This window comes from Cebus imitator, unplaced genomic scaffold, assembly GCF_001604975.1.
Source record: "Cebus imitator isolate Cc_AM_T3 unplaced genomic scaffold, Cebus_imitator-1.0 Scaffold243, whole genome shotgun sequence".
NCBI lineage: Eukaryota > Metazoa > Chordata > Mammalia > Primates > Cebidae > Cebus > Cebus imitator.
This window is the reverse complement of record NW_016107558.1, coordinates 3,039,985-3,064,497: the sequence shown is the minus strand read 5'-3', so window position 1 is coordinate 3,064,497 and position 24,513 is coordinate 3,039,985. Positions and strand designations below refer to the sequence as shown.

The window sequence follows — 24,513 nt, the reverse complement described above, 5'->3', positions numbered from 1 at the left end:
TTCCACGAAACACATATCTGAGGAACCGCATTATTTTGGAGCAATACTTAACACATTATTTTCAAAATCATGGAAAATTTTATTGGATACTGGTGAATAACTTGTGATCATAAATTCCTTTAAGAAAAACACTATCTTATTTTCCTGAAATAGCTTCTTAAGAGGCTAATGATTTTTTCTTTTACTGGCAATGCCTTCTGCTTTCCCTGTTTGGAATTTAATAGTTGTGAAGGTCTCAAGGTCTTCTGTGACTCTTTCTCTGTTGTTTTTGATGTAGAAGTTTGTGTTTTTATTTTGAGTTTGGCGGAGAGTCATACTGATAATCCTCAACATTGTGTTATTAACAAAACAGAAGTTTAGAGAGGGATACATTCAGTACAAGTGTTGCTAGTTACTTTTTTGCATTCTATTATGTGATGTGCACAACATCAGTTTCTTCTTCTACAAATTGAAGATTATAGTACAATACAGGAAGGCTTTTGAATTATCTTTCCAGCAAACCTGCATAAACACTCTTTACAAGTTACTCAGAAAGAAAAATAGGCTCACTTTTTTAAAGTTATAGGAGAAAAACAAAAAAAACTGTGTTGTAGCTAACCATTCATTGCCTGCATTTCTCATTCTTAATCCCAAAGTAGGAAATTTTTATGGTTCTGATATTTCTCTGCAAGGTGGACATGGTGGAGGGTTTGAAGCTAATGACCACTTTTGGGCCTGTCTTGGTTGTTGAGACATATTTTTCAACTAGATCACTTATTCAACAAATATTAACTGAGCACCTACAATGTGTCAAATACTGTGCTAGGACATGGGCATACAGAAATGAACAAAATACAAATTCTTGACCCCATGGCTTTAACAGTTTGGTAGAGATTCTATTAAAAAGAGTCAATAATAAGATAAATAATACGTGGAATGGTGATTAGTGTCATGGAGAAAAAGGAAGCAACCACTTGGGTGGAAAGATCAATTTTAAAACCGATCAGTTTGTATCAGACTGAAGATGGCTGCAAATTCTACCCCCACTTCCATTCGGTCTTCAACTCTTCCTCCCACCTGCTATCCCAGCTGAATCTGAGCTTTCTGTGACTACTTTGATAATAGAATATGGCATAATTATACAAGTTCTCAGCAGTTGTAGGCATGCTAGCTGAGGTGCCATGCACACAAGGAAGAAACCTTCCCGGACATCCAGCCCAGTCAAACATTCAGATGACTGCAGACCTATTCACTTTCCGGCTGTGTCGGCACGAACAATCCCGAGTGAAAGCTGCCCAGCTGAGACCAATAAACCCATGAAGATGTGAGAAATTATAATAAATTGCTGCTTTAAGCTAGTACATTTTGGGGATGGCAGCAATGGATAACAGAACAAACACACACATGAAAGAACAAATGAATAAATATGTTGAGAAAAGATTTGAAGATTGTGAGAGAGACATCCATGTGGATATTTAGGGGAAGATAATTTTTGTTAATTAGTCCATTCATTACAAGAGAAAATGAGGCTTTTAACTGTATTTCCAGACATTATCTGAACCAGTAGGGTATATGCTATCAAAACCCCACAGGTGTATGAAATTCAAGCCAGGTTTTTTTTTTTTCCCCCTTCCAGAGATTGTTTTTTTACATCAGAAACATGTCTCTACCTGACTGTTCCTTCACCCTAGGGGCTTATTTATCACAGTCAGAAGAGTATGGTTCTATTCATAATACAAGCAATTAACTTTGCTGCCTTAGGGAAACAAGTTTAATTAATCAAAACATTCTTGCTAAGTCGTGTTGACCAGTACAGAATGTCCTGTAATTAGTAATATATTTCTTAAAAAAAAAAACTATCGGAATGTTAAATATTAATCTTAATAAACGTTTTCATGATAGCATTTTAAAAACAAGAATGTCACCATTCTTCTGAAAAATTAACGATAAATAGGCTTTCAAGTACTCCAGCAGTATCTACTCTCAATAGCCACTTGAGAAATTGCCTGTCTACAATTATAGCTCTTTCATATGAGCTGTAGAGTCACACCAGGCAATGCATTGAAAGTCTTGGGTGACCAGGTACGGTGGCTCTCTTCTGTAATCCCAACACTTTGGGAGGCTGAGGCAGGGGTATCCCTTGAGTCCTGGAGGTCAAGGCTGCAGTCAGCTATGATCACACCGCTGCACCCCAGCCTGGGCACAGAGTGAAACCCTGTCTCCAAAGTACAGAAACAAAAACAAAACAAAAAGTCTTGGTATTGTTTCCGATGCATTGGAACTGTTAACAAAGTTCTTATTGATTATCAGCAGTTATAAGCTGTATATGTTGTTTAATCATTTGTTCAAATTTTTTAGAGTAATTCCTTCTTAATCTTTGTATTACATGTATATCCTAGCTTATCAAATACTTTTAAAGGATTCAAGGCATCTAATGTGATTTTGTAGAATACTGCATGCCTTGCATATCTTGCAGAATCAACTGAAGAACTTTATAAAAACCCACAACATTCTCAGCAGAAAGGATCCCAAAATCTCTATTTTGACAGTGTCCCTGGTGATTTTGATACCCAGCCACAAATAGGTAACCACCAACAAAAAAAATTAAAAGACATTATTAAATAGAAAGGTGATAGAGGAAGTTAAAATTTTCCCAGAAGGGCTAAAAAACAAAAAAAGAAAAAACCCTATGCAAAATAGAACAAAAAGACAAAAAATCAAAATTGGACAGAAGAGATAAGCAACTTAGAAAATCAGACAAGGGAAACCACCAACCACAATCAAATATAATGAGATTCAGCAAAAATACAGTGAAAATCCTCCTCCATTTTGTACTAGATGGTACAAAAATGACTTTGAACGCTGCAGATTTTTTCCTGTTTAAAGACGTTTCTTTTAAAATTAGTAGCTGATTTATTTAAGCACAGATTATAGCCATGACTATAGTATTTAAGATAAAAACCTGTCATTTGAGTTTATTTTGGTAATGCCACTTTGTCCTTAATAATTCAAATACTTACTTTGGCTCTGTCCTTTGTTTAGGCCAGTACATGTTTAAGTAAGATGTTAGTTAAAAATTAAGAATATTTAATGATTATTTGAGCTATATTCTAGAAGGCTTGAAAAATAGAGAGGATCATGTCATTCATTAAAGGGTTAACTTAGAGCGTGTTTGCTAAACATTTTACAGTATAAAGCCTTCCTCAGAAGCACAGTTTTGAAATATCCTTACTCATCCTTATGGTGTGTTATACTTGACACCAAGGAGGTTTTTAGTGTACTGTTTTTTGAATGGTTTTGAACTCCAAGCCCACTGCCACTGATTCTGATGTGCTGATAAACACTGCAATTCTGGATACACTAACTGGACACTAAGGATATCACAATTCCATATGTTTTTATAGGACGTTTTCAGAAACGTTTCTAAAAGGTGCCAGAACTTTCCAATTTTGTTCTCACTGGTATATAAGCTCAGAGTAGAGACCATATTTTTTGGTCACTTCTGTACACACAGGTGCTCAAGAAACATTCTCTGAATATTGATGTAGTGATTCCGGGTCCATGCTGCTACCATAGACATAGAAAAAGTGAGTAAGCATGTGAAATAAACTTGCTATAGTCAGGTCTCGGTTTAATTCTCTTATTTCTACCCAAGGGACGTGTTTCCCTCAGTGTTAGGACACGAGAAAGTCAGGTTGGCCTCACTCTACTAATATTTCCATGGCACAAAAAGGTCTTAAGGCTAACTTAGAATCGTTACAAGTTTTCAGAAATAGTTCTCTAAATAAAAGCATTTGCTTTAAATTTAGCTGAAAGCACTTCTCATTCCCCTTCTCTGATGATGAATTTTTCTAAGACATTTATCATCCATGACCATAATTTCTGTGTTCCTCCTTTATTAATCTGGAGCACTCTGGGGGCACCAGGAGCCAGCATCAGGCCTCCTGCCTCTGCCATAGTGTGGCCATGGGGCAGCAGGAGGTGGTGGGGGCTGTAAGAGCTATAGGAAGGGAGAGATTCAAACCCAAAAGGAAACTCAGTGAGTCCTACCTATCTACAGACTCATGCCTTTAACTTTAGAAAACCATTTTATATTAGTTATTTGGTAATTTATTCATCTTTATTTTCACTGCTTTATTGATAAATCTCATTATGTTCTATTGTGGTTGTTGTTCTTACTTGTCTGATCTTCTAAGTTGCATATGTTTTCTCTGTAATTTCCATCTTTTGTCTGTTAGTTTTTCTTTGTCATAGATTTCTTTGTATGTGTGTCTCCCTTAACTCTTCTCTGAAAATTTAAACTTCCGCTATATTCCCATTTAATAATAGCTTTTAATTTTTTTTTGCAGTTGCCTGTTTAGACCATCTATTTATTGTAGGAAAAAAACTATGTTCTTGTCACATGACCAAGAAAAATTAGGCTCACAGACACATATAAGGGTGATGAGTGGAATTTATTGAGCGAAAAGGAAATACAACTCAGCAAAGTGAGATAGAGTCTTCTTAACAGGCTCCACTTCATCAGGTTACCACACAGGGACAGAAGAGGACAGTCTCCCCATCCCCCACCCAAATGACCACAACTTCCCAAGGCCCCACTCCATCCTCCCAATACACAGGCCAGCTGCAGATTCTCTGGGATCCCTTTCTACTTGGCTGTTTCATATTATTATTTTAGTTAGAAAGAAATACATCCATTTTGTTTGGAGTGCAATATATTTTATAATATTCTAAGGAAATATATAAATATATTTACATATATGTATTTATATATACAAATATATAGATATATGTTTATATACATATGTGTACATAAGTGTATAGATACACTTATTTATATATGTATTTATATATATAAATATGTATACATTTGTATGTAAGTGTATATACATATATATAACATATGTCATATATACATATATATGAGTTTTATGACATGTGTAATATATATGTATACACAGTTATAAGTCATATATGTATATACATTTATATACATATGTTACATTATATTATATGTATTATATATGCATATATATGTATTATATACACATATATATGACATATAAGTCATTTATACATACATATATGTATATATGTATAATCCTTATAGGCATATATAAGTGTATACACCTATAGATGTATGTAAGTGTATACACACACACACACACACACACACACACATATATATGTATATTTGTTTTGCCAGCGTGTCCTTTTTAAACTCTCTTCAGCTGCCTACTTTATCGCGTATTTCTTGGAATTTCTTTTTTGCTTATTTATTTCAGTTTTTATCTCCAAGTTGAAGCCATTCCTGAAATACCTGGTGGTTTGGTTGTCTCTTTGTAATTAGGAGTGAATTACCAGTTGTATGTTAGCCTAAAAGCAGGAAAACCTTTTTTGTTCCCTAACAGCTGATGTTTTGAAACAAATATGTTTGTGCATTTAAAACATGCACATTTAAAATATAGGTACAACTAAAATATAGTTACTTATAAATGTACACATATATAAGCACACATTGATATACTGGCAAGGGAGTAAGCAGAACCCTCAGAGGCCAAAAATAACATTTGAGGAGAAGTTCAGGGAAGTAAGCAAGAAAGCATTACAGGCAGCAGCAGGTCTAGGGTCATTTTCATATTCCTGGTCTCCTTGGACTTCACATTGAGTGTCCTGGTAATATATAGGTTAGGAAATTAGGAAGCAGCCAGACTCCAAGAATGGCGGTCAGATTGGAACACACAGCATAAGAGTCAGGACTCTAAAGGACTCAGTGAAAAGTTGAACCAGGAAAACAAAATGAAACAACGCCGAAAATTACAGAGCAATAATAGTGACAAAAGTTGTGTGTAAGACAGAAAGGAAAATTTATATCTTTTATATCTCGGGTGAGTTGAGGGAGAAAAAATGTCTCCTGAGAATTTCATACCACAAGCCAGCTCTCCTGTGAGTTGGTGATCTAAATTTCTGCTACTTTCAGAAACTGAAAAACTCAAGTTTAGGGTTTAATTTAAAGAAGGTCACCTACAAAGGACATGAACTCATCATTTTTTAGGACTGGATAATATTCCATGGTATATATGTACCACATTTTCTTTGTTCAGTCTATCATTGATGGGCATTTGGGTTGGTTCCAGGTCTTTGCTATTGTACACAAGGCTGCAGTGAACATACGTGTGCATGTGTCTTTATATTAGAACGATTTATAGTTCTTTGGGTATATACCCAGTAATAGGATTGCTGGGTCAAATGGAATTTCTATTTCTAGATCCTTGAGAAATCGCCACACTGTCTTCCACAATGGCTGAACTAGTTTATACTCCCACCAACTGTGTAAGAGCGTTCCTATTTCTCCATATCCTCTCCAGCATCTGTTGCCTCCAGTTTTTTTTTTTTTTTTTTCTTTTGAGACGGAGTTTTCGCTCTTGTTACCCAGGCTGGAGTGCAATGGCGCGATCTCGGCTCACCGCAACCTCCGCCTCCTGGGTTCAGGCAATTCCCCTGCCTCAGCCTCCTGAGTAGCTGGGATTACAGGCACGCGCCACCATGCCCAGCTAATTTTTTGTAGTTTTTAGTAGAGACGGGGTTTCACCGTGTTGACCAGGATGGTCTCGATCTCTTGACCTCGTGATCCACCCGCCTCGGCCTCCCACAGTGCTGGGATTACAGACTTGAGCCACCACGCCCGGCCGCCTCCAGTTTTTTTAATGATCGCCATTCTAACTGGCATGATATGGTATCTCAATGTGGTTTTGATTTGCATTTCTCTAATGACAAGTGATGATGAGCATTTTTTCATATGTTTGTTGGCCTCATATATGTCATCTTTTGAAAAGTGTCTGTTCATATCCTTTGCCCACTTTTGAACAATGAGAACACGTGGACTTAGGGAGAGGAGCATCACACACTGGGGGCAGTTGGGGGGTTAGGGGAGAGACAGTGGTGGGGGAGGGAGAGGAGCGTGGGGAGGGACAACATGGGCAGAAATGCCAGATATAGTATGCACCTAAAGTAAAAGAAATAAATTTAAATAAATAAATAAATAAAAGGAGGTCACCATAAATTTCAGAGGATTTGGATTCTATAGGCCATATTCTCTAACAATAATGCAATAAATATACAAACAAATAACATACAGAAAATTTTTAAAACTTGCATATTTGAAAACCAAAGTAAATAATACAAAAATAAATCATGACTTATATATCAAAAAAAGATCTCAATGAAGTTTAGAGAATACTTACAACTGAAAAAGAATGAAAAGTTTGCATATCAGAACTTGTGGAATTCACTTACGTTAGAATTAGAAGGTAACTTTATAGGCTTAAATATTTTCATTGGAGAAGAAAAAAATCCTAAGGGCAATTAGCTCAGCATCCACCTTTTCATCTTTAAACATTAGAAAATATATAGGAAAATTTACCCAAAGAAAATAAAAACAAAGAAAAAAATAATGTAAAATTAGAAATTAATGAAACAAAATAATCATGCAATAAAAGGTTGTTTGAATAGAATGATAATGTGGAAAAACCTTCAGTTTTACTCATTATGATAGTCATTAGTGCTGTTGGCTAAGTTTTGTGGCTCCCAGTCTTCGGAAACACAGCAGAATTGCACTTTTTTTCTTTGTCATTGAGAGGGAGGCTAGTGACTCTTTCTACCCATTAGGCTGTGAGTAGACATGGCATGTACTACTTAGAGCCTAGAATACTCAATTGCCAAATGAGACTTATGGTGTTTTTTATTCTGATATGATGACTAGCAGTGTTCAAGATGGTGTTTGCTTTATCAACCTGAGTTTCTGAATGGCTATAATGGGAAGAGATCCTCACTATGAAGCTGGGAAGGAAATATTGTAGACTTACTGGAAAATAAAATGTGATGTTTTAAGTCATTAAAACTTGTTTGTTTTAATGGCAAACATAAAGTGTAAAACATAGGTTGTCCTGGCCTATGCACATTAAGAAGAGAGAAAGGAATGAAAGAAAGACAGAAAGAGAGAGAGAAAGAGAAAAAGAGAGAGTCACAGAGAGAGAGAGAGACAGAGAGAGAGAGAGAAAGAGAAAGAAAGAAGGAGGAGGGAGGGAAGAGGAAGGAAGGAAAGAAGGAATGAAATAAAAAAGAAAGAATTAAAATCATTGGAGAAGGCCAAAGGACATATGCTCCGATGATGGATACACTAAAAATATTATTTAAAATGTTATACACAACTGAATGAGAAAATTTATATCTTTTATTAAATTCACACATGCTTATAAAAACTGAATTTAGCAAAGAGATTTAAGAAGAAATAGAATACTTGAATCACTCGATAAACATCAGCAAATTAGAGCAATAGTTTAAATTCTTCCCATAAAGTGCACAAGTGGCCTGGCTAGTTTTACTGGTTGTTCTACCAAATATTCGCTGTGCAGATAATTACGACTTTATGCAGACTGTCCCAAAGCATTGAAAAAAGGGATCACTTTATAAGGCTAATATAAGCTTTACTACAAAACATAAAACAAAAATTTGACATCAATGACATTCATTAACATATTGATGTCCCTATGCCTTCACCAATTTTATATGTATATATGTATATGTATATGTATATGTATTTGTATATGTATATGTATATGTATATTTTTTGAGACAAAGTCTCTCTCTGTCGCCAGGCTGGAGGGCAGTAGCGTGATCTTGGCTCACTGCAACCTCCCACCACCTGGTTCAAGCGTTTCTCCTGCCTCAGCCTCCTGAATAGCTGGAATTATAGGCAGTCGCCACCATGCTCAGCTAAGTTTTGTGTTTTTAGATGAGACAAGATTTCACCATGTTGGCTAGGATGATCTCGATCTCCTGACCTTGTGATCAGCCTGCCTCAGCCTCCCAAAGTGCTGGGATTACAGGCGTGAGCCATCGCACCAGGCTGCAACCTATTATATTTTAATTTCTCCTTATGTTCCTTTGTCTCTACCTCAATCTATTTTGCTATTACCGGCCTCTTAAAATTTCCTGATATACTCTAGACACATACCTGTCTCAACACATTGACATTTAGTTTTCCTCTGTTTGAAACTTTCTCCCAAATAGCTTTGTGGATGGTCCCTTTACCTTTTCCAGACCTTTTTACATTGCTGCCACAATTATTCCTTCCCTGGCCTCTTTATCAGAAATTGAAACTGATATTCCAATACTCCCTACCCACTTCTTTGTTTAGGTTTCCTTCCTTGAACTTTTTACAATCTTACCCATATTTCTTCAGTATTTTGTTTATAATCTTGCTCCCATGTCTACAATGAGAGCAGAGATTTTCATGGATTTTATTTACTTCTAAAGTCTTAGCAATTAGCATAGTGTCTGATACCTAGTGAGGGCTCCATAACTGTTGAATAAATTAATAAATGCAAAAGCATTGAACAGAGTTAGCATGAAAAATTTAGCAATGTTTTTTTTTTAAACTCTGTGACACCATTGGTTTTTTTCTAATGAATACAACTTTAACTTAAATTAGAAAAAGTTTATCTAAATGGTAGATAAAAAAGAGAAAACAAAAAATATTTTACAAGATGAGAAGCATGTTATAGAATTTAAAACAAGAGACCACCTATAACCAATAAAACAACAGCAAGCATCAAACTTAAAAGTAAAAACATGACAAGTATTATAATATCAAGATGACAAAAGATGCCTTTTCACACTATTTTACATCTCCTCTCTGTATTTTATCCAATAAGTAAGACAATAAAAGATAAATTAAAAGGCACACATATTGAAAAGAAAGAAAGAAAACTCAAAATTTTCACAGATGGCATTGTCAGCCTAAATTTAAAATAATCCACCTACTCAAAATAATTCACAGAATCAACAAAGAATTTTAAAGTTTGTTGATAAAAAATTAACATCAAAATTACATGATTTATACAAATACAAAAACACCAATCAGAATCCCAATTAGTTAATTTATATAACCAGACAAACTGTTTCTAAAATCGATTGGTAAAGTAAAAGGGCAATGAATAGCCATGACGTTCATGAAGAAAATTACTTGGTTGAGGCAATTTCCTCCACAAGTTAAAACATACTATAGGGCAGCGTGGCATTGGCCCAGCTGTTATAGGAAAGGGGTCCCCATCCAGACCCCAAGAGAGGGTTCTTGGATCTTGAGCAAGAAGGAATTCAGGGCAAGTCCATAGAGTAAAGTGAAAGTAAGTACATTTATTTATGTACTTTTTACTGTATTTTTAAAAATAAATTCTGGGATACTTGTGTAGAACGTGCAGGTTTGTTCCATAGGTATAACCGTGCCATGGTAGTTTGCTGCACCCCTCAACCCATCATCTACATTAGGTATTTTCCTAGTGCTATCCCTCCCCTAGCCCCCCATTCCCCGACAAGCCCCAGTGTATGATGTTCCCCTCCCTGTGCCCATATGTTCTCATTGTTCAACTCCTACTTGTGAGTGAGAACATGCGGTGTTTGGTTTTCTGTTCCTGTGTTAATTTGCTGTTAATTTGTTTCCAGCTTCATCCATGTCCCTGCAAAGGATATGAACTCATTCTTTCTTATGGCTGTATAGTATCCCATGGTGTATATGTGCCACATTTTCTTTATCCAGTCTATCATCAGTGGGCATTGGGGTTGGTTCCAAGTCTTTGCTATTGTGAACAGTGCTGCAATAAATATATGTGTGCATGTGGCTTTATAGCAGAATGTTTTATAATCCTTTGGGTATATACCCAGTAATGGGATTACTGGGTCAAATGGTATTTCTGGTTCTAGATCCTTGAGGAATCGCCACACTGTCTTCCATAATGGTTGAACTAATTTACACTCCCACCAACAGTGTAAAAGCATTTCTGTTTCTCCACATCCTCTCCAGCATCTGTTGTTTCCTGATTTTTTAATGATCACCATTTTAACTGGCTTGAGATGGTATCTCATTGTGGTGCTGATTTGCATTTCTCTAATGACCAGTGATAATGAGAAAAGCAAGTTTATTAAGAAAGTAAAGGAACAAAGAATGGCTACTCCACAGACAGAGCAGTGGCTTGAGCTGCTTTACCAAGGATACTTATTGTTACTTCTTGATTATATGCTAAACAAAGAATGGATTATTCATAAGTTTTTGGGGAAAGGGATGAGCGATTCCCAGAACTGGTAGCTCCTCCCCTTTTTAGACCATATAGGGTAACCTCCTGACTTTGCCATGGTATTAGTAGACTGTCTTAGTTAGCACTGGTGGGAGTGCCTTATAGCATGCTAATACGTTATAATTAGCATATATTGAGCTGTGAGGGTGACCAAAGGTCACTCTTGTTGTGGATCTTTGTGGGTTTTAGCTAACTTCTTTACTACAGCCTGTTTTATCAGCGAGGTCTTTATGAGCTGTATTATGTGCTGACCTACTATCTTATCCTGTAGCTTAAATACCTTACCTACAGGGAAGGCAGCACAGCAGATCTCAGCCTTATTTTACCTAGCCCTTATGCAAGATGGAGTTGCTTTGCTTTAAACACCTCTGACACAGGGGCAGACAAATAGAGTAATAGGACAGAGTAGACAGCCCTCAAATAGACCCATACCTCTATGGACACTTGATAATGACAAAGGTGACATAAATCAGGAGAGAAGGAATCAGCTGCCTGGTAACTAATATTAGGAAAAATGTATCGATGAGTCCATTGTCAGTCATTGTAAATCTGACTTCTCAACCTCTCCTGTCAATCTCTTTTCCAGAATCCGCAATTGTTCTGGTCTCTCTTCTCTGTTACCTATCTCTCCGGGTCTTTTTCCTATTGGTTTAGGCTTTTTTTCCCTATATTTGTTTTGATGCAGTTTGTGGAGTGAGCACAAGTAAAGGCATGTGTTTAACTTCACAATGTTTAAATGGAAATAAATTAATCAATGTCTTTAAAAAAATGTCAGTATCTTTTTTAAAAGATAACGTTTCTTAAGAGCTTCTGTTTTCTTTGAAATTGTTTTATTAGTACAAGTCAATCTGTAACTTCACTAATCTTTGGGCAAATGGTAATGTTTCAGAGGGTGTGTTAAACATCTCATACTTCTTTTAATATTTGTTTTCATGTTAAAGCTGAGGCACAGTGTTATTTCATTTTAGAAAGTATAACCAGAAAATGGATATGAGAAATATCTCTTTGTGTATAGAGGTAGTGACTAGAACATGTAAATTCAGTACTCTCTATTTGAGCCATTGGTTCTATCTGAGAATTAATGGGCCTATTTTTATAATATCTAGTATTGAAAACATTTCCTGCTCAAAGCAATGTTTACCATTTCACTAGAGATTTTCTCAAGAAAAAAATACCTTCTGCAGCGCCAGCACTTCGCTTACTATGCCTTCACTAATATTCATTTAATAGAGTGGTTTTTCATCTGCAGTTCAGTGAAAAACATGGTGCTGGGGCAGCAGGATCTGCAGCCTTAAAGGGTGATTGTTGGGAACCTATCCGGGGCCCAGGGGCAGGGTTGCTATGGCAACTCTGCTGCTCTGCCAAGGCTCTTCCTTTCTGTGGGAGGAAAGAAGCTCCCCTGCCAGCAACTACGTGGGATCCTGGCAGCTGGAGAGAATGCTGAAATAATGCACTCCTTCCCCAGATGGGAGTTCTGAGAGTCTTCTTTTAAAAGGAATAGGCAACTCAGGCTCAGTAGGAGAGTGGGGATAGTTAGGATCTAGCCCAGTATTAGTGCAATATGTGTATGATGAAGTACCTAAGATTTCTTCCTTTGAATAGAAGTTTCACAGAGGGTTGGGTCTTAAGTCAAAAGATTCTAGCTTAACTTCACAGTAGTGCAAGTTTCGAGGAAGTTGTATTTACCATAAAGGTAGTGTGGTTCTGAGAGATTTAAATGGTAGCATGTAAATAGAGTAAATAGATGTTACACTCATTTTGGAAATGCACATTATCTCAGGGTTGTCAATTTGGGTTGACCCAATTTTGGAATTTATCTCCTGCTTTTCCTTCTAAATTTGAAAGCCACTACTGAATTGAAGTTATACTTGATGCTCTGATGCAGTAGCTCCGGTATCCCCCCTACAGCTATAGAGCATAGTGTGGAGGCTAGAATTGGTCTATTTAAAGTAGAGTGGTGAAAAATTAGAAATAAGTGAAACTGACCCTGAATTAAGAATGAAATTAATCAGAAGTCCCCAGAAGTGGTTTTGGTGATCAGTCATGAGCTTACCACTTTGTCTGCTCCTGAGCTATTCTGATTCTGATTTTATCTTTTCTCAATTATTAGCTTTAGGCTCTAGGATCCAGCAAAGGCAATTCCCACCTATGCATTTGGTGTTTGAACCCTTTATATAGGAACTTATTCTATTTTGAACGATTTTGTGAAACATGTTCGTCTATCTGGTTTTTATACTTCTGATTGTCTGCTGTAGGTATCTCCCACAACCACATCAAATGCTTCGAGAAGAGCAAAATAGAGAAATCACAGATGAACAGGATTTGAAATCATGAGGCTATGTGGTATACTTGCCAAAAATAGGGATAGCTCTTCTTTGTGTTGGCACTAACTTTTTTATTGTTATTATTTTTAAGTACTCAGCGAGACAGAAATTGTAGAACATCAAGAGACAGAATAGTCCAAAGATTGACTTGCCACCCTGTTAATCTCCACCCAAAACTGTGTTCTGTGGCATTCAGATACTACAAACATTGGTTTTAGCCATCTGCTGGTGAAATCTCTTCCTATTATATGAAGTTTCAAGCTGTTCTAACCTTTTCTACTTCCCCACATTGTGTGTGTGTGTGTGTGTGATGTGTGCTAGGGGAAGAATGTTCAAGAAACAATTTTGCCTGCACAAACAACAGCTACTGAAGTGGGAAGGTGTTCAGACTCCTTTTTTTAACCTCCTCTGGGGCAGATGGGATGGACTAGAATTCTCAAGAAGGACAGTTCAGTGAGAAGCATTAAAAATAGCAGACTAGCTCAATCTCCGAATATAAAGTGCGTTCTCACAGGAACTTTGCAATTATCACATGCTTCATATGTTGCTATATGCATCTATGCCTTCTAGATAAAGCACACACGGATCTTCCTATGACTTAAGCACAATCATGATCCACTTTTAAATCTTGTTTGTCATTTGTTTCTGAAGGAAAAGGAAAAGTCATTAATTACGTGAGAGGCTTCAGCATTACAGAGACAGATTTGATCAAAAATTTTCATAAGGAGGAAAGCAGAAGGAAATCTTTGGAATGAGGATATGTGTGTGTATGTGAGGGGTGGGGTGGCTAGAGGTGGGTGCATATGGAAGTTAGGTCAGCCTTGCAAGGACCCTGAGCTTGTCAGCCCTCTTACCTAAGTTCTTCTTTTTCAGCGGTAGCTGGCACGTAGTACCTCATAAATATTTCTTCTTGCAAAACATATATGCTCAAGCATTTCTAGTTAATTTCTTAGACGATATCTAGTAATGGTCTAGGAACCTGTGACCTTTATTTTGAATATTTGTCATCATTTTCTGATATCTCAGTTTTAATGCTTAAAGCTGTGTTTTAATAAGCAAAAGTGATGAGACTTCAAAAAACCAAAAGTGACCACAATGGCCGAATAATTTTTGACAACCACATGATAGCACAGTAATAGTTCATATTAACAATAGTTAAATTAGGCTGGGCATGGGGGCTCACATCTGTAATCCCAGCACTTTGGGAGGCTGGGGTGGGTGAAGCGCTTGAGGTGAGGGGCTTGAGACCAGCCTGACCAATATGGTGAAACCCTGTCTCTACTAAAGATACAAAAATTAGCTGGGCTTGGTGATGCACTCCTGTAATCCCAGCTACTCGGGAGGCCGAGGCAAGAGAATGACTGGAACCTGGGAGGCAGAGGTTGCAGTGAGCCAAGATCAGGGCACTGCAGTGGCCCTGGGCAGCAGAGCAAGAATCCCTTCCCTCCCCGCCAAAAATAGTAATAATAGTTAAATTACACCTAATAATGACGGCATGTAGTGGGTAGTTACTCTATGTCAAGTACTATTTTATATATTAACTCATTTAATCCTCATGAGAACCATGTGAGGATTCTGACAATTCTCTTAATGTCACATTTTTAAAGATGATAAGCTCAAAAGAATAAATTTGGCGAAAACCACACAATGATTGATGTGTCCGATGTACTCTCTTTTGCTGTACCAGTGTCTTCTCGTATTTTTTAAACCATGAGTGATAGCAAGAAGTAGATTTTCATTATGAGTCACTACTCAAATATCATATAGAAGTATTACAGTCAAAAGAGTCAAAAATAATTGCCCTTACTATATAACATGCATTCAGATACTGTCTATTCCAGTCTCTGCCACTTTTAATATTTGCTGGTCAAAATTCACTAAGTTTTGAGGTCAGGAGTTCAAGACCAGTCTGATCAACACAGTGAAACCCAGTCTCTGCTAAAAATACAAGAAAAATTAGTGGGGCATGGAGGCGAGTGCCTGTAGTCCTAGCTACTTGGGAAGCTGAGGCGAAAGAATCTCCTGAACTCGGGAGGCAGAGATTGCAGTGAGCTGAGACTGTGCTACTTTACTCCAACCTGGGCAACAGAGCCAGCATCCGTCTCAAAAAAAAACAAACAAAGCAAAAAAACAGTTCATTAAGTTGACTTCACAATATACTAATAGGCTTCAACTTACTGTTTGAAAAATTGGTTAATGGGGATAAAAACATACTAATGTGGAAAGAATAAATTCTAGTATTCGATAGCAGAGTAGGGAAATTATAGTTAAAAATAATCTATTGTATATTTAATAATAGCTAGAAGAGAAGAATTGTAATGCTCCCGACACAAAGAATACATAAATATTTTATGTGGTGGATATCCCAATTACATATCTCATGTATCCCCAAAACATGTATAACTATGACACATTAATAAAAAATCTGTTACAAAAAAAGAAAAATATAAATACAGGGGGTGCAAAAGAATAAATGTCATCGAAATAAAACCATAAGAATGTGACATTTGAGAACAATAAATTAAGAAAGAATGATATGCATGCATTTATGGTGAAGATTAATTATTATAGAAAGTCTGGGTTTGGAAGCAAGGGCTTCTGTGGGTTTTGGGGCAGATGAGGAAGATATGAGTCATAGGAAGAATTCTCCTATTTGTGGAGGATGGGTTTATAATTAAGGAATTTGATCTTTGTATCCTTCAAGGCAATCTAGGACTTGATTTATATGGTTGACCTGGTATTGTCAGTGCAAATATACTTTCCTGTAGTGCTGAAGTTCGCAAAAAATTTTTTAATTAGATTAACAAAAATATGAATTCCTTCCTTTGTGATCTTCTACAGGGTGTTTTGAATGCTGTATCAAATGCCTGGGAGGCATCCCCTATGCTTCTCTGATTGCCACCATCCTGCTCTATGCGGGTGTTGCCCTGTTCTGTGGCTGTGGTCATGAAGCGCTTTCTGGAACCGTCAACATTCTGCAAACCTACTTTGAGATGGCAAGAACTGCTGGAGACACACTGGACGTTTTTACCATGTAAGTCATTCTAGTATTTCTGGCTATTTTCAGGGTACATATTTACACTTCTGGGTATTAAATAAGTTGGGGCCTACATTGGCATGAGGTATTATATATATGAAGAAACACTCTAAGGGTATATATGATTCAGAAGGGTCATCAAGATTCACAATTGCCTTTACAGTCAATAGAAGGCACATAGCACAGGATCAGAGGCCAACTTAATCAGGGCTTAATCAATGCTTTAAATGTAAAGTTGTATTCAAAATTCAGTCACCATTAAGTGGAATTCTGGCATTTCTCTTTGTTCTTCTAACTTGAACAGAGGCTGTTCTATTAGAATAGTGCCAGGTACAAATCTGGCCCTTGCCACTGATTTTAGAAAAATCACCAAAGCTCCATGGGTGCCCCCATCTTTAAAAGAAATGAACTCAGCCCTGGATATGATATCTCACTTCCGCCGCCTCACAGAAATGATGTAAAGAACATTGTGCAAAGTTTTTATTGTCTTCTGTAAAAGAGTAAATCATAAGAAATTGAGCAACCTTTTTTTTCAAACATCCATTATACTTTTCTCCCCTAAAACGTAAAACTCCTAAGATCACTATATTACGATTATGTTAAAATAACTTTTTTAGAAAGGTAATTTAAACATCCTGAAAGTTAAAGTTTGCTGTTGAAATTTCAGCTCCTTACTGCATATTATAGAGAACAAGGGTTTGGGATTGAATTATAGAAAAATTTATTTCTAAATAAGTTACTAATTCAGATAATGTTTTCAGTGATCTTTATGCCCATGAGAAGAAAATAATTTATTACAGTTGGTTTGTAATCCCAGCTAATAATAAACTTTGTCTCCTGAGCTCTTATAGCTTTTGTTATACTAATTCTTGTCTTTATTTCATGCTGTTTGATACCATGTGTTTGTAATGTTCTTCCTTTTTTATTTATTTTGTCATTCTAAATAAACTCAAACATTCTTAATGCATATATATATATATATATTTTAACTAATATGATGCTTTTAGATTTACAAATCTGAGTCGTTATCTGGATTATTTGTGTAGCTTTGCTTTTTAATCCTATCATTCCATCTAAAAGAGGTTGATCAAAATTCTCATTAATGCAGGGCAACTACTGTTGATCTATTGTAATTATAACCTATGATTCTACTCTAAAAAAACACTTGGTCCACCCAGACAACTGTTTAGGTGGAAGACAACTTTTCTCCAACTACAATATCAAAAATATATCATATTGCTAAAAATTTCTTTATACTCCATCAGGTACAGGCAAATTTTCTTGAACAAGGTATTTTTTAAGCAGTTTTCTTAAATTGATTTTCAAAGTAGTTTGTATAAATATCATACTTACTTTTATTTATTAAAGTTACTAATTTCCCCTGATAATGAAAAGAGAATACAGTTGTACATTTCTATCAGGTAACAGAGCAAGAATTCTCTACTTTAAGGGGCAGGTGCACAACATATACCACTAGACAGAGTACATAGCAAAATTTTTCGTAAAAAGAAAGCTGAAATATTTGTGTATTTAAAACCCGTTGATACTTAAAACCTATAGGAGGACTGATCAGAAAATAAGAAACAAAATAAAGAAAATGAGACAGAAAACCCAGTCCTCCCCCACCCCTCATAGATACATGCTGATTAGAAAAGTGAAAATGATTAGCTAGTAAAGTAAGAAGCTAAATTATTATAAATATATAGTTCATAACTCTGTAGTATCAAGTGAGAGCTTGACCAAGGTCACTGACAAATGGAAATCAAGAATTAATAGCAAGTTGAAAGTTACATATTATATTTCCCAATGTTAATTTATTTTACAAATTAGTTCTGAAAAATTGACATTATCCATTAAATTGAATCCTGTAACCATGGACAGTTTATGTCCATGCAATGGACAGTTTATCGATTTCCATCAAACACAATACAAACCTATGTCTAAAACCAAAATTCAATAACTATCAATGCCCTAGATTCAAATAGCATGAATCAACTCTTTAAAGATTATAAGTCATATTCATCATTTGGAATATAATTAAAGTGCTTTATATTATTACAGGTTAGTTTTTAGAGAGTCTTAAGAAAATGATTGCATGGATATATCTTAATGTGATAAAACTGACATTTTCTAGTTTTATCTCAGCCTACCCTGGACAAAATATGTTCTCACTGTGCATTATTTTAAGCCATCACAGATGTCCTTAACATCTACAGATTCTCTCTGTATAAGCTACATCCAAATTGCTAAACTTAGTTATAGAATTACAAGTTTGTAAGAAATCATAAGCCTAGTGAATGGCAAGAGATACTTATGTATGTCTATCTGCAAAAATTTGTTAAGATATTTGATATTTAAACAACAAACTTTCATATATTGTAGAGATCTATCAAAGCTCGAAAGGCAGTGTATGTTGGGGGCAGGGAGGGTTTAGAAGAAAGATTGGAGATTATGTCCTTAATTTGGTAGTTTTACCTTTGGTCTGTTACATTATGCATTAAATATAAAACCAGTAATACATGTTTGGAATGTGAAGAATACCATTTTGATTGGAATAAAAGTAAATGTCAAAATTATCTCTCTTTTCATGTTTCACATTACAAAATTCCTTACACAGGTCCTGTGGAGCTACCAAAGTATTTAAGACTCTCTTCCTGCCAACACATAGTTCGTGAAAACAGAGAAAAAATATGTACCATAAACCTCTTAGTATAATTAGTGCCAAGTGATAAGTTTAAAAGATGACATAAAGGTTTAGAAGAGGTAGAAATTAATCTATGCAGGGCTGCCTTCTGGGGTATCAGAGGAATGGAAAAGGTGCAGGGGAAACAGAAGATACTAAATAAGCAAATATAAGGTAGATGAGGCTGAATGGTGTGCTTGCAGGCCATACGTCTCTCTTGGAAATAAACTAAGGTTGGTGTGGAAAAGAATGTGTAAGAGCGTAATTGTGGAGAAAAGAACAAAAGACCTACCTAATTTTAGTAGTAATTTACAGAGTCTATTTCTTTTCTCCATAGTTCTCATACTTAGTTCAACCAAATTCATCACTCCTAAGTCACATATTTGGAAAGAAGCTTGTTTACTGGATGTGTGAACTAAAAGATAAAACCAGTTGCCCAAGCCCTGAATCTTCCATCTGTGGTCCTCAAGATTTGAGGAGTTACCTACTTTTTTATCTCAAGGACCACAAAATTTCTCTCTCTCCCTCTTTTTTCTCTCTCTACTGTCTCCTTTCTCTTAAATACATACACATATCTCAACATGGTCAATATAAGTCCAGAGGGAGACAGGAAAGGCAACAGCAAACACAATGACATGTGACTATTTTGTTTCACTAATCACCTGTCCAGAATGCAAACCACACTGACCATATCTGAGTTTGCAAACAATCCTCATTATTATGTCATCATTATTTTAGACATTTAATTCTAAATACCATCAGCCTCTGCCAGTGGGAGCTACCCTGAAGTCGAGCTCCTAAACCCTTAGGTGATATCACCCATTAAATTGTTTTGTCTTATGACATTTGAGGTGTGGAGACCTCCAGAGAGAGAGAAGAATGTTTTTCTCAAAAGATTTCTCAAAGATTCTGTTACTCATTTATATAACTCATTTCTACTCATTTATGTAACTTTTAGTACCTCTCTTGTCTATTTTGTTCCCCGGAAGCTTTTAATCCCTTAATTTTCAGCTTAGTTTCTCAAAACCAAGTCCTTTGTTAGTTACAAACTGCTTTGGTAAGAAGTGTGTAACTTCTTATCAATTAGGGGGTTATTTCTACACTCTTATGACAACTTGTGTTGGTTTAGCATTGCCATTTAGGCCCACTCAGCAGTCATATCAGTTCTGCCACTTTCTGCTATGTGGTGACAAGGACATTTTTTTCTGATACTTATGATTTAGACTTTCTCTTCTGAGAAGCCTTTGGAAAGGTGTTATTATTGTGCATCATAAGTCATTTGACAAAGTAAGTAAGAAGTAGGGTAGGTATTTTGCTTCTGTGAAGCAGATTCATATGAGACAATAAAATATGGAGACTGGTTAGAAAATTAGATATCATGCCGAAATCCAAACCACTAATTTTGCTAAGTGACTTGGCTTTTTCAATAGCTCTCCTAAGAACTGGACAAGGAGCAGTCTTACTCATAAGCATGCCCCTGTATAACTTATAAAATAAAGACTTTATTTGGGTTGTCTTCCAAAGTGAATCTATTTTATTTTAAAAATTTTATTGATTTTTAATTGACTGTAATTTGAAGTTAACACATCAAAAACTGAGCTAACTACCTAGTGAGTTACTTAATATTGCATGCACATATAAAATAGTTCCTATTTACCTAAAACAAAATCAATCAGCAAGCTCAGATAAAATAGATATCTAGGGTTTGCTCTCAACTGACTTTATGTGGGTTTACATTTCTAAGTTTGCTTGTAGTTTATGTTTATTCCCTGGAAGTTAATGAAGTAGGAAGCAGTTATTAGCTGCTTAATGGGTAAGTGGGCTCCATTAAGGGAATGGAAAACTGTGAATTAGTAACAAGACAAAATAAGGCTACATAGGCCAACATGAATTATATTAGTGTGCAAACTATCTGTACTGAACTAGGTTGTGGACAATTAAACCAAACTGTCAAAGTCTTCTACTCAAAACAATGTTTAAAGATCTGCCAAACTGGTATTGATGTAGGATTATTGATTAGTCTTCGGGAGTCAAACATAATGTAAGTCATAACTAGAACTCATGTTAGAAAACCATACAGAATTCCAGACTGTTGAAATAGTAATCAAATCATGTGCATTTCATTAGACAATATTTCAGCCAGGCTAGTACTCCTCAAAAGTGTGTTTTAAAAAACCTCAAAACACCAATATGAAATAACAGGAACAAAACCAAGTACTTGAACCTTGAGGACTTTAGATAGACAAGCTAGTGTGGTGGATAAGATTCTGGAGCCAAACTCCCTGAGTTTGTTCCATATATTCTCTGCCCCTTTCTAGCTTTCTTATCTTGGAAAAGTTACTTAACCTATCTGCCTCAGTAACTCATCAGTAAAGAGGACAGATTCATGCTGCCCACATTCTAGAGTTGTATGACAAAATTAGTTGATATTCCAAAGCAATTATAACATGGCTGGCACAGAGTAAGCACTATACAAGTGTTTATTATTATGATGGTGATAATGAGGGTGATAGTGGTTATGATAATGATGACATCTTCTCTGAAACTGACTCACAATTTTGATACCTACTATCATGCTATCTTAAGTCGGTTTATTTCTGAACACACCCTAAACAACCAGTTATTGTAAGTTATCTCACAATAATTCACTCACTCACTATCACCAGAGCAGCACTGAGGAGATAGTGCCAAACCATTCATCAGAAACCACCTCCATGATCCAGTCACCTCTCACCAGTCCCCAGGCTGAGGATTATAATTGAACATGAGATTTGGGTGGGGACCAGATACAAATCATATCATTCCACCCTAGACCCCACCCAAATCTCATGTCCTTCTCAAATTGCCAAATACAATTATGCTCTTCCCAAATTCTTAATTTATTTGAGTATTAATTCAAAAATCCAAAGATGAGGCAAGTTCCTTTTACCTATGAGCCTACAAAATAAAAGAACAAGTTAGTTACTCCCAAGATACAGTGGGGGTACAGGCATTGGGTAAATACTCTCATTTCAAAAGTGAGAAAAGCCAAAAGAAAGGGGTATAAGCTCTCATGCAAGTCCATAATCTAGCAGTGCAGTCATTAAATATGAAAGCTCCATAATGATTTCCTTTGTCTCTGTGTCTCCCATCTTGACCACACTGGTGCAAAGTTGGGCTCCCAAGGCTTTGAAAAGTTCTGGCCCTGTGGCTTTGCAGGGTTCAGTCCCCATGGCTGTTATCATGGGCTGCTGTTGAATGCCTGTGGCTTTTCCAGGCGCAAAATGCAAGCTGCTGGTGGACCTACCATTCTGGGGTCTGGAGGATGGTGGCCCTCTTCTCACAGCTCTGCTAGCTAGTATCCCAGTGGGGACTCTGTGTGGGAGTTCCAACCTCACATTTGCCTACCACAGTGCTCTAGTAGAGGTTCTCTATGAGAGCTCCACCCCTGAAGCAGGCTTATGACTAGACATAGGGTTTTCCATATATTCTCTGAAATCTAGGTGGAGGCTTCCAAATCTCAACTCTTGCCCTCTGCTCACCTGCAGGCTTAACACCACATGGAAAGCTGTCAAGGGTTATGGTTTGTACCCCTTGAAGCAGTGGCCTGAGTTATATACTTGGGCTCCTTTTAGCCATGGCTAAAGTGGGAGTAGCTGAGATGCAGGGAGCTGGGTCCTGAGGCTATGGAGGGCCCCAGGGACCTTGGGCCTGGCCAGCTAAACCATTCTTCTCTCTTAGGCCTCTGGGCCTGTGATGGAGGGACTGCTGTGAAGGCCTCTGAAATGCCTTTGAGGACTATTCCCCATTGTCTTGGATATTAGCATTTGGCTTCTTTTTACTATGTAAATGTCTACAGCCTACTTGAATTCCACCACTGAAAATGGGCTTTTCTTTTCTGCCAATGGGGAGGTTAAAATTTTTTTTACTTTTATGCTCTCCTTGCCCTTTAAATATAAGTTCCATTTTTATGTCATTTCTTTGGTCATGCATATGAGCATAAGACTGTTAGAAATAGCCGGGTCGCATCGTGAATGATTTGATGCTTAGAAATTTCTTCCACGAGATACCCTAAATCATCATTCTTGAGCTGAAAGTTCCACCGATTCCTGGGGCAGGGGCACAGTGCAGCCAAACTCTTTGCTAATACATAACAAAAGGGACCTTTGCTCCAGTTTCCAGTAAGTTCCTCATTTCCATCTGAGAGCTCCTCAGCCTAGACTTCACTGCCTATCTCACTATCAGCATTTTCGTCACAACAATTTAGCAGATCTCTAGAAAGTTCCAAGCTTTCCCTCATCTTCCTGTCTTCTTCTGAGCCCTCCAAACTGTTCCAGCCTGTGCCCATTACCCAGTTCCAAAGCTATTTCCACATTTTCAGGTCTTTTAATAGCAATGCCCCACTCCTTGGTACCATTCTTCTGTATTAGTCCATTCTCACACTGCTATAAAGTATGGTTAAAACTGGGTAATTTAGAAAGAAAAGAAGTTTAATTCGCTCATGTTTCTGCAGGCTGTACATATAGCATGATTCTGGCATCTACTTGGCTTCCAAGGGGGCCTCAGGAAACTTACAATTATGGTAGAAGGCGAAGGGGTAACAGGTGTATCTGACATGGCCAGAACAGGAGCAAAAGAGAGTAGTGGAAAGTGCTACACACTTTTAAACAACCACATCTCACCATAACTCACTCACTTTCACAAGAATGGCATGGAGGGGATTGTGCTAAACCATTCACAAGAAACTGTCTCTATGATCCAGTCACCTCCCACCAGGCCCCACCTCTGACATTGGGGATTACAATTCAACATTAAATTGCTGGTGGGGGGGGGGTGGTGGGGGCGGGACACAGATCTAAACCATAGCAATTTTAGGGAAAAATATTTATAAATAAGAATATGATACTTTCATTCAAATAATATTTGAACAGTTATCAGGTAGAAAAAAACTTGCTTTGTTCTTTATGGTTCAAAGAGAGAGACTTAAGCCAAAGTATTTCAATTTATAGAGAAATACTTAAGGACTTTCAAAAAGTCACAGTTTTCTAAAAAGAGTACATAGACTACCTTGAAATGAGGTGATTGGCCTATCAGTTAAGGTGGTTAGGCAAGGATGGTAATGAATTTACAGTTCTGAAATGCTAAATAGCTATCTTAGTTCCTATATCACGAATTGAGCTATCATGGATTTAAAGTATGAAAATATATTTTAAACTTTTTCCATTGATTATACTTCTATAACATCCTGTTTCCAAATATATATATATGTGTGTGTGTGTGTGTATATATATATATATATATATGTGTGTATATATATATATGTGTATATATATATGTGTATATATATATGTGTGTATATATATATGTGTGTATATATAT

At 36.6% G+C, this 24,513-nt stretch overlaps 1 protein-coding gene across 3 annotated transcripts in view; it reads left to right on the top strand.

The window, feature by feature from the left end:
• The window catches only part of GPM6A (glycoprotein M6A), a 375,929-nt gene that overhangs the window by 287,359 nt on the left and 64,057 nt on the right, over positions 1-24,513 (top strand). For all 3 annotated transcript variants that reach the window (XM_017498542.1, XM_037727886.1, XM_017498544.1), the window contains exon 2: positions 16,277-16,469. In XM_017498542.1, coding sequence (XP_017354031.1) covers positions 16,277-16,469 — 193 coding nt within the window. The remainder of the gene's footprint in view (positions 1-16,276; positions 16,470-24,513) is intronic.